This window comes from Theropithecus gelada, chromosome 1, assembly GCF_003255815.1.
Source record: "Theropithecus gelada isolate Dixy chromosome 1, Tgel_1.0, whole genome shotgun sequence".
Lineage (NCBI taxonomy): Eukaryota > Metazoa > Chordata > Mammalia > Primates > Cercopithecidae > Theropithecus > Theropithecus gelada.
In genome coordinates, this window is record NC_037668.1 from 138,582,521 (window position 1) to 138,597,438 (window position 14,918).

At 57.5% G+C, this 14,918-nt stretch overlaps 1 protein-coding gene across 3 annotated transcripts in view; it reads right to left on the reverse strand.

Moving 5' to 3' along the window:
- Positions 1 to 2,923: 2,923 nt before the first annotated feature.
- The window catches only part of COQ8A (coenzyme Q8A), a 44,115-nt gene continuing 32,120 nt past the window's right edge, over positions 2,924 to 14,918 (reverse strand). For all 3 annotated transcript variants that reach the window (XM_025383927.1, XM_025384085.1, XM_025384010.1), the window contains 11 exons: positions 12,319 to 12,393; positions 8,316 to 8,438; positions 7,703 to 7,788; positions 7,431 to 7,571; positions 6,828 to 6,909; positions 6,608 to 6,701; positions 6,232 to 6,373; positions 5,811 to 5,918; positions 5,527 to 5,592; positions 5,130 to 5,216; positions 2,924 to 4,012 (listed from right to left, as the gene is read on the reverse strand). In XM_025383927.1, the coding sequence (XP_025239712.1) occupies positions 3,728 to 4,012; positions 5,130 to 5,216; positions 5,527 to 5,592; positions 5,811 to 5,918; positions 6,232 to 6,373; positions 6,608 to 6,701; positions 6,828 to 6,909; positions 7,431 to 7,571; positions 7,703 to 7,788; positions 8,316 to 8,438; positions 12,319 to 12,393 (1,289 nt within the window). In that variant the 3' untranslated portion in view covers positions 2,924 to 3,727. The remainder of the gene's footprint in view (positions 4,013 to 5,129; positions 5,217 to 5,526; positions 5,593 to 5,810; positions 5,919 to 6,231; positions 6,374 to 6,607; positions 6,702 to 6,827; positions 6,910 to 7,430; positions 7,572 to 7,702; positions 7,789 to 8,315; positions 8,439 to 12,318; positions 12,394 to 14,918) is intronic.

Sequence of the window (14,918 nt, forward strand, 5' to 3'; positions counted from 1 at the left end):
GCATTGAGTATTTTGTCTTTTTTCCCCCCACTTGAAAGTCTGAGAAATAGAGAAAGGTGCCACCTCTCCGTGTGTCACTTCTCTTCTTTCTGCTGGCTTCCCTCCTCATCCAGGCTGCTTCCTTACACCGTAAAAGGACATGGGGTTAGTTTGCCCTGTGGTTTAATCTAGGACTTTCTTAATGTCTTCCTTAGCTCAGGTAAGAATGATGTTCAATTCTCCTGAAGCTTTCAACTCCCCTCTTCTGGCCAGAACTTCCCTGTTGCTGTTGCTTCAGTCCACAAGACCAAGCTCTGGCTACATGAGGTTTCATGAGTGGCCCGGACAGTGTGAATGTGGGAGGAGTTTGATTTTGTGTCACTTAAACAAGACTGACTGTTACTGCTTTTCTGGAGTTAACAATGGTGCATCTAAGAACCTACAGGGAGGGTCCAGGGGTGGCATTAAAGGAACTCCTGAACTGGTGGCAGCTAAATAGTTATTCAGAGAACACTTCCGGTTCCAATGGCCCTTGGAATTGACACTTGTGGCTGTTACTGTTATGTTGGTTTGCTATAATGTCAGCTGTGCAGTGCTTTAGAACAGGCCTTGGCAACCCTTTTCTGTCCAGGACGAGTTAGGAAGTCCTTGTGCCTTTGTGGGCTGTATATATAGTTCGCTGCAGCCCCCCGGCTGTGGCATTTCGGTGCAAAACAGTCTTAGCCTGCTACATACATGAACGAGAGTGGCTGTGCTCCAATAAAACTTACAAAAGCAAAAATGCAGCACGCTGGGCACCTCCCTACACAGGACACCATGCAGTTCCAGGGGAAGCTGACTCAAATCAACCTTGAAATATGAAAACAAAATGACTTGCTTTTTTATTTGATAGTGTAGTATCATTCATTTTATAAATTTTTTAGGGTTTTTCCTGTTGTAATATTGTACGGTTTTGCATGACCTGGCGTGGTCATTTTTTGGTTAGAATATAATGCTGTAAACTATATATACAGCATTATATTCCTGTATATAGGAATATAGGAAAATGCACTGGGCCAGATGTGGCCCTTGGACCATCATAGTTTGCCAGCCCTTGGTTTGGTCCCATTAGTGTAGACGGTAAGACCAGACTGTCTTGTTCCAAATTCTGGTTCTACCACTTAACCTCTGGGCTTCTTTTTTTTCCTCTGTAAAAAGACTCACTTGGAGTGTCAGGAGTTAATGTAGAAAAGCACTCAGAATCTAACTTCTAGCCTATGGCTCTGTTTTGTCCTTATGAGTAACCACTAAAGCCTACATTAACAAATATTATTTTTGTTATGCAGCGTCCAGCCCTTCACTTAGATGTTAACGATACGAAGACACAGACCCTGGGAAAATCAAGCCATGATTTGCCATGTTCTCATGCCCCATGTCTCAGTGTGAATGGGTGAGCACGGGGAGTCATGCATCACAATACAGTAAAAATCAAAATAGGTACAAAAGAGTAAGTATGTGTGGCCAGCTTCAGAGCCAGCTTTGCTTGGGGATTAGAGTAATTTGCAATCCAGTGATCCCCAGTCTTCACAGGGAGGGCTCTAGTCCTCAGCTGGCTGTCAGACTTAGGACACACAAACCGTATTCCAATTTCCCTTAGAAAATCCCTCCCCTCAGCCCAGTGTGGTGGCTCACACCTGTAATCCCAGCACTTTGGGAGGCCGAGGCGGCCAGATCACGAGGTCAGGAGATTGAGACCATCCTGGCTAACACGGTGAAACTCCATCTCTACTGAAAATACAAAAGATTAGCCGGGCATGGTGGTGGGCGCCTGTAGTCCCAGCTACTCAGGAGGCTGAGCCAGCTACTCAGGAGGCTGAGGCAGGAGAATGGCGTGAACCAGGGAGGCGGAGCTTGCAGTGAGCCGAGATCACCACTGCACTCCAGCCTGGGTGACAAAGCAAGACTCCGCCTCAAAAAAAAAAAAAGATAATTCCTCCTCTCCCAGCAGTTACGGTCGTGGTTCCTGGGGAAGCAAATGCTGGCTCTCTGTTCTCCTTTCCCTTCCCCCCACCGCATGCTGCTGCTTGACTTGTTTGGCTTGTTTAAGAGGAAGATGCTGTGAGAGCCCTGGCTGGGGCTGGCCTGGGTTCTGCCCCTGCTGTTTACTCTGCAGGGCGTTGGCTTCAGATCTGAGCGCTGCAGAGTTCGCTAAATAACAGCAAATACCCTTACGAGAGCCACAAGAGTTCCAGCCAGGGATCTGCCAGTGGTGCTGGGCACCACTGCTAGCCGAGCAGCCTCACGGACACCACCCGGACCTCTCCATCCTGTCCTGGAGCCCACTGGGTCTGTTACTCAGCAATCCCAAATTTCATAAACTATGTTTTAAAAACCCTGAAAGCCTATACCTCTCAAAGCCTCTTTTGGGCCTCTGTGGTCTGCAGCTGCACTTTCAATGGCTCACAGGTCTGTAGGAAGGGCCCCAGCTCAGTGTCCAGTGTGTCCTGTTACCTAGGAATCAAGCTGGCCCCAGGAAAAGCCACTTTGCAGGAAGTGGTCCTCAACTGCAGCTGATGTCTAGAGAGGAGACGTCTCACTGTGATGCAGACCAGCGTCAGCCCTGCGGGCAGGTGTCACTGTCCTCCCAGTTGCCACCATCACTGGGTACAGCTGCTTCAGCAGTGTGGTACAGCCTGCTGGGGGCTGGGGCAGTGACACTACAGCCTCTCCTCCTGTTCGCCACCACTCCCACCACCCTTCTTACAGGGAACGGGGCTGAGCCTTCCAGGTTCGGGGCCAAGAGCCGTACGCTGAACCAGGCCCAAACCTTGCAAATGGGCTGTGACACGGAGCCTGCTCTGACCATCAGGTCAGGAAACCACCACCACCACGAGCTAGAAGATACGGGTCATCATTCTCCAGAATACAGAACACACACGCCAAATACAGAAGTACACGCGCCAAAGCACTTCCCACGAGCATTTTTATTAAATTGCAACAAGTTGATTCGATCCTTACAAGACTTGTACAAAAATTCACAGAACCTGTGAGGAGCCTTTGGCTGGAACTGGTGACACCTGTGCCTCTCCAGACCGAGGAAGGAAGTCCCACCCCACTTTCCAGCAGCAGCCAGCCTGTGTCTGGCATTCCCTGTTCTGCTGCTCCCACCCTCACCATGGGGCAGCAGTTCTTCAGAAACATTCAGCTGTCAAAGATGAGAGCCAGCCCTACAGGCCTGGGCCTCACAGGCTTAAGGAGCACTTGTTGGCACTGTTAGATCAGCACCTCTCCCAGCTCCAGCCCATCGGCTGGAGAGGAAAAGGGCAGAAAACACAAATCTCACTCTAGAAACACATACACACACCCCTACTACACAGATAATGAAATCCCACAATTGTATCCGTGTTCATGTTTCTGGGTTTTGCACTGGAACAGAGGTTGGAAGGGAGTAAGGACTCTCCCTTCTGCTTAACATTCACGTCAGGAAAAAGAAAACAAAGTTGCCCTTTCATCTTCATCTACTTATTTGAGAGGACACTCAGAGGCAGACTGACCGAGCAGTGGTCTTCATCTTCATTCTTGCACTTCTCACCCTACAACCATTTAGCAACAGAAACCGTGGGAAACACTGGCTATGGGGCTCCAGGCAGCCACCCTCTCTTATTGGGCAAAGGAGTTAAAAAGAGCATCACCACCACCTCCCTACTGGTTTTTGGCCTGTCTGAAGGAGAGAGTTCCCTTGGAGCCGGCCTGGGCGTGGCCCGCAGCCCTACTGCTGGGCCTGCCTCCTGCGGTAGTTGCTGTAGGCCTCCTCGAACATGGCCTTGCAGGGGAAGCGGGCCTTCAGCTTGGAACAGATGAGGAAGGAGCCCCCCATCTTCCTGTGCAGAGAGTAGGTCTCCTCGGGTGGGGGGACGAGACGGTGCCTCAGCATGACGGGAATCAGGTTGTGGATCTTCTCGGTGGTGCTCTGGGTGCCAAAATCAAAGGGCTCATCGGAGGCGAAGGCCTCCCCCAGGATGAGGATGGCATCCAAGTGGGCGTCTTCCATGACCTGGGGCAGGAGAGGAAGGGTAAATGGCGGCGAGACAACAGAGCCCTCCACCAGCCTGGGTTCCTCCCACAGTGCCCAGAGCGCTGAGTTCTCACTCAAAACTCTGCTGTAAACTGGATTACATCACGGTAATGGGCATAAACTCAAACCCACGGGGGCCGGGAACACGAGGGTAACATGAACTGGGCTGATGCAATACAAAAGGGAGTGGTGGGGCCTGTGGCAGAATGCAGAGGATGCGTCCCTCCTCGTGGCACTCGTTCCAGGTTTTAACAAAACACTGTTCTGGCCAAAAAGAACAGAGTCCGTGGGCCTGAGCTGGCAGGGCCTCCCACCATGCGTGTCTGAGTCTGCCAGAGTCCACCCAAGACACATCCAGCGGCTGTGTCTGCCCACAGGAACTAGCAGCCTAAGGAACCTGCCAGCAGCAGAGCAGGAGAGAAGAGCTGCCACCAGGGACAGCCTGAGGTGGTCAGAGGGATGGGGGGCCAGGAATCAAGTCAGTGCGAGTGGCCATACGGAAGAGGCGGCAGAGAGCTGCTGCCCGCTGAGGGCTTACAGCTGAGATAAGGGAGGCTCAGAGATCCTGACGTGCCTCAAAAGGCACTCCTACCAGACGGCAAACCCAAGGCTTGACCTGGATTTCTTTAACTCCTTCCCCACTGTCAAGCAGCAAGCGGAAAATGTCGCCTTGTGGGTGGCTTCGGGCGGCACCAGCACAGACGTTCGCCTTTATTTAAAAGGCTTCTGAGGCTTCTTCCGACTCTCCCCACGGAGGCTCGATGAGGGCAGGACTGGGGCTTCCCTTCCCACTTGCTCTGCACGTTGGCTCAATCGAGCCCTGACCCCAAGCCATAAGTGGGTGAGAGTGAGAGGCAGAAACAAGAGCTTCATGACAAGTCCCCTGAGTCCCCAACTCACTGGACCACTCGGAAAATCTCACGCACAGCATGGCGGCATGGGCCGGGGCAGGCCCCAGCTTTCAGACCATGCCCAAGGAGGCCCAGGCTCTGGGGGCCCCTTGAGGGCAGCTGCCCCCTGTGCTTTCATCCATTCCTACACAGGGAGCTGGGCCCTGGGTCAGCAGGTCCCGGGGATCCCCCGCAACCCTGCTCACCTTAACCTCGTAGCCGGTGAGGAACTTCATCTCTATGGATTTCGCCCGCACAGTCTCCCTGTCCCTGTCGGCAGCAGCCCTGATGATCTGGGGAGAAGCACAGGAGGGGACCCGTGGGCAGCATGGAAAGAAAAGCTCCCGACATCCCAGGGAGCCAAGTGCCACACCCAGGCCCACCCTACCCTCATCCTCTCCCTGCACAAGGCCCCCGGCCAGTGCGGTGACACGCCTGGCAGCTGTCAGCCTAAATGCCCGCTGTCACCAGACCTGAGGGGCAGGCAGCACAGTTGGGGACACAAGGGCAGGAACCCAGTCATTCTCCCCGCCCCAAGTCCCCCAGCATCCTGTCCCAGCCTCAGAAAAACATGGACCAAGGCCAGGGCCCCTCTCCTGTTACCTGAATGTAGAGGTCGGTGAAGGATCTGTCATATTCCCGCGTTGCCCCAAAATCCAAAAGAGCCACCTGGGGACAGAGACACCAGGAGAATTTTGGCCCCGCTGCTCCATGGTGCAGGTGTGGGGCCAGGAAGTGGGTACAACAAAGGGCGGTGAGGATCCCCACTCCCGGAGCCCTGAGCTCTCTGCTGACTTTCCCAGGACAAGGGGCAGGCCAGGGCCTCACGTGCCCCATTCAGAGAAGGTCTCAGGCCTGGCTGCGGGTGCCCCCACCCTGGGGCTCACCTTGTGCTGCTGCGGGTCATAGAAGAAGTTGGACCAGTTGGGATCTGTTTGCATGAAGTGGAACTCGAACAGCTCCCTCAAGCACAGAACCAGGATGTTGTAGCAGATCTGTGGACAGCGTGAAGGGCCTGTATCAGGCGGCACCACACTGCCTGGTGCCCTGGGTGACTGGGGCCAGAGAAGCCCCTGCCTCCTGTTTTACCCACCGTACCCTGTGGGACTGTTTGATTCTCAGTGTCACTTGGGCCAGGGAAGGCAGCAGCTCCCCTGTGTCCCCCTAAATCCCACTGGTGCTACTTCAACGCCACTCACCCCCAGGGAGCACCTCAGGGCTCCAAGTCCCCGGCTAACACCATTAGGTCACCAAACAGCCACACAGCAGGGCCACCCCGGCCCCACCTGTCTGCTGGCGCAGACGCACCTCGTTCCGAATCTCCTGGCTGAGCCCTTCGGCCTGGTCCAGGGGGAAGCCGGACACAAGCTCTGTGGTCAGCACATGCGGGCTGCAGAGCTCATCCACGATCTCAGGCACATAGAAGAATGGGTGGCCCTTCAGCAGGTCCCTGGGTAGGGGCAGGAGGTCACGCCCTAGCCACAGGCCCTTCACATCACCCCCTCACACACACACCCCACCAGGCAGAGGGCCCTCCTTCACCCCAGGCAGGATGTGGCCTCGGCCCAGGCTGCAACCCCAGCCCTCTGCCCCTCAGAGCCGGAGAGGCCTTCACCAGCTGCTGAACATGGTCCCTTCTGCCTCCCTGGTGGCAACACGCAAGGGGCTCGGCCAGGGGCCACACCTGAACTTGCGGGCACAGGCGGCCTCCCGCTGGTAGTCACACTCCAGGGCCAACTCCCGCCTCAGCACGTCGATCAGGTGCTCGGGGAACAGGCCTGGGCCGGAGAGGAGGGCATCAGCAAGGAAGGGGGCTCTGCAGGGAGGCCCCCCTCTGGCCCCAGAACCTGACGCAGATGCCTGCCACCCCCTCCTGCCCTTGACCCAACCACCTAGCCTCAGACCTTCTGGAAGCATGTTGCTCATGTTCAGCACGGCCATGAGGTTGTTGACATCACTGTTGATGCTCTGGGCCACGCCAGGGTACTGCGGAGTATTGGCAGGGCAGAGGAGTTAGCCCAGGGAGATGGGTGGGCCCTGCCTGGGGCACTCCCCTAACCCCCACTGGCTTCCCAGCTGTGTCCTGGCCCCAGCCCACACCCTGGAGGACCAGAGCTAAGACCCAGCCATGCTGCTGTAACCCTTGGACCCCATCACAGCCTTGTTGTCCACCTTCTACTCCTGCCTCGCCTCAGCCCCGGGGAACATCTCAGGGCCACCCTCCCACCAGCTTCGGCCCCAAAAGGCAATCAATTGTCCCCTGTCCCTGCACATCCCAAACCAAGCTTGCTGGGAGCCCCTCCGTGCCCCCAAAGCCACTCATTTAGCAAATACTTCCCAAGCTTCTGGTGCCAACCAGGCACTGGGGCCAGAGGACACCATATATGGCCCTACCAGGAGAGAGAGTGCCCTGTGGGACGTGGGGTGCAGAGGCACTCATGAGCCAGGCCCCAGCTCTGCCCCCTGCAGCCCCCATGGGGACAGGCACTGCGCACCAGGCTGCCTACCTGGATCTTCATGGCCACCTCGCGGCCGCCCTTCATGCGGGCCAAATGCACCTGTCCGATGGACGCAGCGGCGAAGGGCCGCTCCTCGAAGTACTCCAGCTTGTCCCGCCAGCTGGGGCCCAGGTCGTTGTTGAGAGTTTTCTGGAGGGCAGGACCAGGGAGGGGCTCTGAGCACAATCCTGCCTGGGCCACCTGGAGAAGCCCCAAGTCTGTCTCCTCCACCCAGTGGGGGCCGAGGACCCAGAGGGCAGGCAGAGTCCCTGGCTCCTCACCATCATCTGCTTCAGTGGCATGAAGTCCGCGCTCTGCCGCACCCGCTCAAAGATCTTAGCCAGGTGGGGGTTGATGAAGGCGTCATCTGGAAGGCAGGAGAGTGACACAGGGCCAACCTGGGGATGAAAGTGCTCGCCCAGGAGCTGGGCAGGCACACTTCTGGGACGCCCCGGCCACCACACACTCCCCACCAGGAGCACAGGTGAGGCCAGAAAGACCGGAGCCCTTGCAACAAATGCCCTCGGCCACTCAGTGTCCCCAGAGCCCCAGCCTCAGCCCAGCGACCTGAGAAGGTGGGCTTTTTACATGCAACATGCAGAGTTTTTCATAATTACAAAAGAAATTTGGAAAATAAAATATAGTAAAATGTTGAAATGACCTGTGTTCTGACCGCCTCTAGAGAACAATTTTTCCTCTCTGCTCTTTTTCCCATGTTTCTTTGGACCCAGAGCCACTCACCTGGAGACCAGGCCTATTATCCTCTAAGATCTCTCCCCAGCCTGCCCACATCTTGCCCACTGAGCTTTGGTGGGGCTACTGCTCCCGGCCCTGGAAGTTGACCCCCACAGCAGCCCACAAAGTCCCAGCGCAGCAGCCCCCGAGCCCACTCACCCTGGATGCTCAGCATCTGGCCCAGCTTGAGCGCCGCACCACGCACCTTGCAGAGCGTGCGCACGATACGCTCTGCATTGGCCTCAGACAGGAAAGGACTGGAATCCAGCACAGCCTTCTTCCCTGTGGGCGGGCAAGAGGGCTCACCATGGCACTCGGGGGGGTCTGGGAGTAGGATGGCAAACCCAGCCTGACACAGATGGCGGCTCAATGTCTTGCCTCCCAGGCATCCATAAAACCAGCAACACAACTAACTACTGTTCCATGTCCACCTCCCCAAGCCTGTGTGAGGTGCATCCCCAGGCCCTACACCAGCGCCTCCCAATACACACACACAGGCATGCACCCCTACATATGTGCGCGCGCACACACACACACACACACACACAGGGCCTCTCCCTTCCACATGGGTACCTGGTGGGCCGTGGCAGGGCCATGGTGCTGCCTGTGGCTAGAAGGGGCATGGGAGGGGAGACCCCAGGTGAGGAGGTGCCAAGCCTTTGCCCTGTGCGCCCCTACCCAGGGCACTGCACAAAGGTCCGCTGCACCTGTGGGGTCAGCGTGCATTTGCACATGGGGCCAAGTGGCTGCAGCCAGAGGCCTGTCCTCAAGGGAAGGGTGCTCAGGCCAAGGGCAGCACAGCCCAGGGGTGCCCATCTCTCCCCTCCACCCACAGAGGTCCCCTGCAGCTCAGTGCAGCCAGCTGGACAGTCATGAGCATGCAGTGACCCCAACGGTGCAGGTGGCCTTTTTCCAGTCCACCAGTGGGAGGGCTGAGGGCCGTGACTCAGGAGCGGCAGAAGACCGGCTAAGTCAGCTGCCAGCAGCCGTGTGGCCCAGGGCGGCTGAGCCCCCTCTAGCTTCCATGCCCTCCTGGGCCATCAGCTCAGTGCTGCCTAAACAGGGAGGTGCCCCTGTCCAGAGGCACAGAGAGGCCTGAGCAGAGATCTGGGGCTCCGAGTCCTTCCACCTTCCCTGAGCTCTTCAGCACCCCTCTTCGCCAGGTCTCCAGCCCTTGTGACATTCGCACCTTCTCCTGCCTTCTGTCCTGTGAATCTAGTTAGATCTCAAGCCCCAAGAGGTCGTAGTGCAGCCTCCTCCCCTCTGGCCCCCCACAGCACCCAGCACTTGCCTCAGCTCCAATCACTTCAGGCCTGGCATGGCACTCGGGTGGCACATGGAGCCAGGTACCCAGCAGGAGAAGAGAGAGGTGACCGTGCCACTGCCCTCTGCCCCGGAGCCGGTTGCAGCCCGGCCCCTGAGAAACCAGGGTGGGGCAAGCTGCCCTGAGAACGGAGGCCCTGCAGCCCGGAAGAGGAGCCTCAGAGAAGACCCGCATCTGCCCACCTGTGCAGGCAGCCACATGGAAAGGGGCCAGGCTCACTCCAAGCTCCCAGATAGCAGGAAGGGCCCTGGGAAGGTGGGAGACCTAACGTCTCTGGGGGAAGAGGCTGAGCTGCCCTGGGAGGCTGAGCTATGACCCATGGGCAGAGCCAGTCCAAGAGGGCTGGGCCCAGAAGGGTCCCTGGGCCACCCCCTTCCCTTAGGCAGCAGCAGATGCCAGCGCCAAAGGAAAGGCAGTCAATGTCCCCTCTGCCCCCAGCCCTGTGGTACTTGTGGGCTGGGGGCTTGGGCCTGGGTCCCTGGGGAGGGGCGGGCAGAGAGGGAAACCTTTAGGAGAGGCCACTGCCCCAGGCCAGGGGAGGGACAGTCTATCTCATGACACACAGAGCAGGCCTAGGCTGCCGGCAGTGCTCCTGAGAGATGCAGACAGTGCCTGGCCCAGTCGGGGCTTTCCCAGGTAGCCCATCGGCAAAACTGGTCAACGCCACAGGCTGGAGGCATGTCCCCTGCCCAGGCAGGGCTGGCTGTGAGAATGACTTAGCAAACGGGGATGGGTCCAGGGCTACGGCGGCGTGCACCCAGCTCAGGAAAGGTCCTTCCAGGGCAGAGCTCAGCCAGGGTGGCCGGCGTCCTCCAGGCCAGAGGGTGCCAGGGCCTGGTCAGGAAACTGGAGCACAGTTTGGGGCTGCTCAGGGCCACCGTACTCCAGCCTAAGCCTCGGGTCCCACTCTCAGGGCTACCGATGCCTGGGCCCCTTAACCCCCAGCCTGGGGTCACCACTGTCCCTGACAAAGAACACCAAGTGTAACTGTGGAGCCAGCCTGGCCTCTTCCCTGCTTGGATGAGGTAGTCTGGAGAACAGCCAGCTTTGGAGAGGACCGCAGAGGACAGTGGGGGAAGGCTGGCTTCTCCTTCCAGAGAAATCCAGGCTTCATTTCCCTGAGGGTTTCAGCACTAGCGCTAAAAATACCCTTGCTAAGCCCTCCGTCCTCAGCCCCTTCCAAGGACATGCATGCCGCCCGTGCCCCAGGACTCAGTCAGGGCCTGTGGGAGGGACTAGTGCCCTGGTCCCAGAAGGCAGCGTTGGTGGGTGAAGGGGGGCTGTCCAGGGACTGGCAGGGCCCCCAATGGAGGCTAGCCCAGGCTGGCAGACAGGGCTGTGAGGACCGCAGTGTGGCCAGTCACTGGGTGTCTCTGGGGGTCCCCACAGGCGGGGGTGGAAGGGTGTGATACCAGAATGAGCTGATATTCCCTGAATGGGCCGGGGCCAGGGGACTTGGCCCAGAACTCCCAATGTGTTTAGGAAAATCTACCAAGCAGATGGCTCCCTTGGCGCTGCTCTCCACACCCCAGGCCCCACTAACAGGAAAGCCCCTGCTGGGCTGACCTCGCACCCACCTGGCCCGGCCCCCATGCCTGAAGAGGCCTGAGGAGGCGCCCAGCCTGGTGCTCACAGGCAGAAGGCGGCAGAAGCTTAGTGTGCCCCACTCCTCATCACAGCGGCATGAACCCCCGAAGCCTCAGTGTGGTCCGTCCGCAGAACCTCTCCAGAGAGTCCAGCCACAGCGGGCCACCAACCTCAGTGGGATGAGTGTCCTGACCTGACCACCTGCCTGACCCTGGCTATGACCTTCACTTCAGAGATGAGGTGCCTCTGCAGAGGCTACAGCCTCCCCAGGTTACTGGGCTGGTGAGAAGCAGCCTTCAGGACCTGCCTGCACACCTCCCCTGTCCCCAGCCACACCTGACCCGGCCAGACCAGCAGGCCACAGGGACCCCCAGAGAGTAGGGCAGCAGCAAAAGGTGGGTTTACAAGGAGGTGTGCGGGTGTGTGGAGGGTGTGTAAGAAGGTGTGTGGAGGGTAAGGAGGTGTGTGGGTGAGAGGTGTGAGGTGGGTGTGTAAGGTGTGTGGGAGTTGGGTGTGTGGAGAGTAAGGAGGTGTGTGGGTGAGAGGTGGGTGTGTGGAGAGTAAGGAGGTGTGTGGGTGAGAGGTGGGTGTGTAGTGTGTAAGGAGGTGGGTGTGTGGAGGGTGCGTAAGGTGTGCAGGTGTGAGGTGGGTGTGTGGAGGGTGTGCAATTGGTGTGTGGAGGGTGTGAGGTGGATGTGTGGAGAGTAAGGAGGTGTGCGGGTGTGTAGAGGATAAGGAGGTGTGCAGGTGTGCAGTGGGGGTGCAGAGGGTAAGGATGTGTGCAGGTGTGCAGTGTGTGGAGCGTGTGTAAGGAGGTGTACAGGTATGAGGTGGGTGAGTGGAGGATGTAAGGAGGTGGGCCGGTGTGTGGAGGGTAAGGAAGTGTGCGGGTGTTCAGTGGGCATGGAGGGTGTGTAAACAGGTGTGTAGGTGTTTGGTGGGTGTGCAGGGGGTGTGTAAGGAGGTGTCCGGGTGTGCGGAAGGTGTGTGGGTGTGCATGCAGCCAAAAGGAAGGGGCTAAGTGGCCACTTTGGGCCAGGAGGAGGAAGGGCCTCCAGCCTCACCCCCTCTAAAGCAGGTCAATCCGTCTGTATGAACAGCCTCATCACCCGAGGGACGCCACTTATGTGGAACCCCATGCAAATGCGGCCCAGCTGGCTGACACTCCCAGAGCACAGGCGGGGCTGGGGGCTGACAGGTTCAACCCTCCCAGGGCCCACCCTGCCCCTCCCACTGAAGGGTCCGGCTCACCTGAGGCGTCCTCGGAGCGCAGGCTCTTCTTGGCGACCTCTGCCAGTGCCCCAAAGCCAAGACCCACTGCCAGCCCTGCAAGGAGGTGGGGGCGGGCACTCAGTGCTCATGCAGGGCTGGGGCCACCACCCACCCACAAGGCCTGGGGCAGCACCACACAGACACCGCTTGCACCAGGGGCCCTCGCTGCCACACCAGCATTTTGAAAAGTGGGGAACAAGGTGGGAGATGCCACCTGTTGTTTTAAGAGAACATTTGGCTCGAAGTAGGTGTTTCCAGTGAAAAAGATTCAAGAATTCCCCCACCCCCCACCATCACCTTTGATAATCCACAGGCTCACGGGCACATGGACACTCCAAAGTGATGTCAGCTGGGAAGCACTTGGGACGGACCCAGTACAAATGCGAAGACGGACCAGGGATGGTCCGCAGACTAAGGTCACCCCAACCACACAGGGCACCCTGAGAACACAACCACCCCCTTCAGGTCTGAAGAGCCTCCAATCACCTAGACTAACCTAATTCACTGGAACAGGAAAGGTGCTGCCACAGGCATACAAAGCACTTGGTGGTGAGAGTGAGAACACTTTCGGCTCTCCCTAATCCAAGCCAGGGGGACAAGGGGCTCAGGCGGAGCCCTTGCTGGGGAATGGAAGGCCCTCTCGCCCAGTCTGCCCTTTCTGCGGGGCTGGCAAACACTGACATCTGAGGACCGTGGGGTGCAAGGTCTTCCCTTGATCCTCTTTCACAATCTTCCGAATCAAAGCCCACTAACACCTCATTTATCCAAAAATCAGTCAATGAATGATCCCAGCTGGTCAAGAAAGCCACCCCCGACCTCTGCCCAGGAGCCCAGAAGGTGCCACTAATGCCACCCCTCACCCAGGGCCAGGATTCTCTTCCTTTATACCCAGCTCTAGCTGGCTTTCCAAGGTAGGCAAGGGTTAGCAGAGAGAGGGTGAAGAGCACCTGGCTGGGCACGGTGACCACGGCCGGCAGGGCTGAGACCAGAATGGCCGCACAATGAGCCAGCCTTGGAGAGCCCCGCAGCCCCGCACGCGGGCAACATCGCAACATCGCAGGCCCGCAGCCCCGCAGCCCCGCAGCCCCGCAGCCCCGCAGCCCCGCATGACTTTTATGAAAAATATAGAACTTGTTGAAAATTTAATGAAAAGTAAATTTTAAAAATAAAAAGAAGATAACTCAATTTTTTAAAAAATGTTTTTGCAATACATTTTTACCCACACCTAGGCAACAGTGCACCCTCCATGTCCCCAGCTGTCTGGGAAGCCCCTGCCTCACAGGCTGTCGTGAGGGCGTGAGTAGAGCACTCGCCAGGCCAGGCACACGCAAAGGCCACACAAGTGGCTGCTGTTGTTCCGGTGACTCTACTCAAAAAGGCTGGACCGGCACAGAACAAAAGAAATAGAAGGCAAGCCACACATATAATTGTAACTTTTCTAGCAGCCACATTGAAAAAGGCAAGAAGAAACATGCAAAATGAATTCTAATAGTATAATTTACTTAATATACCCAAAATGTTGTCATTTCAACAAGTAATCAAAATAAATATCAGAGATATTTTACACTTGTGTGTGTGCATGAAGTCTGTAAACGCCACATATGTTTTATACTCAGCACATCCCACTGTGGACCAGCCGCATTTCTAAGGCCCCGTGTGGCTGGCGGCTCCGTACCGGGCAGCATGGGGCAGGATAAGCCAAGCCTACAGGCCCGATGACATACACATGGTACAGATGTCTGCTGTGCTGGGACAGGGATGCCTGGCAGGTACATCAGCTGTTTCTCTCGCTGTGGGAAGCCCTGGGCTTAGCTGGGAGCCAGAGTCCCAGCTTAAACATTAACTCCCTGATGCCTGCCCACCTCTGCCCCACCAGCACTCCAGCACACAATCTGACTTAGCAAAATAAACGAAGACCGGCAACACCAGCCTGCGCACTGCAGTGACCTTCACCAATGTCTCTCTGTGTCTGGATTCTTCTCTGCCTGAAGCAAGTCCAGAGACAAGCCCACAAGAGAGGCAGGTGGCTCCACAGGTTACCAGAGATGCCACAGCTGTAGGGTGGGCCACATTAAGCTCCTCCTTCTGCAGGCAAAGGTGTGTCCCCCTCATCACCCTCCATCAGGACCCCCCTCAAACTGTTCTCTGGCCACTTCTGGGCTCACAGCTCTCCACTGGCATGGACCTGTTATTAAACAAATGACCAAAAGAACATTCCACAGAGGAGGCCTCAGGCCCCACACGTCCCTCAGGACCGACCAGCCAGGTGCCAGGCCGAGGCACTGCCCACTGATGGACAGAAAGGCTCCACTGGCAGGCTCCCCAGGGGGCAGAAAGCAGTCTAGCTGGCCGGCAACCCTGACCTTGGCCTCACGAGCTCCTGCACCAGTGAACCCAGAATAAACTGAGGCCCTCCCGCCCCAGGCTCAGCGCATTGCTCGGGACCCCAGGCCAGCCTCTGCCCTCCACCAGAACCAGCCAGCATCGGAGGCATCCAGAAGATGAGCACCTCAGCTGAGACTCCCCGGGTCCTTGTGGGACCCCACTCGGCACCCCCACAGCCCTCAGGACACCTAACA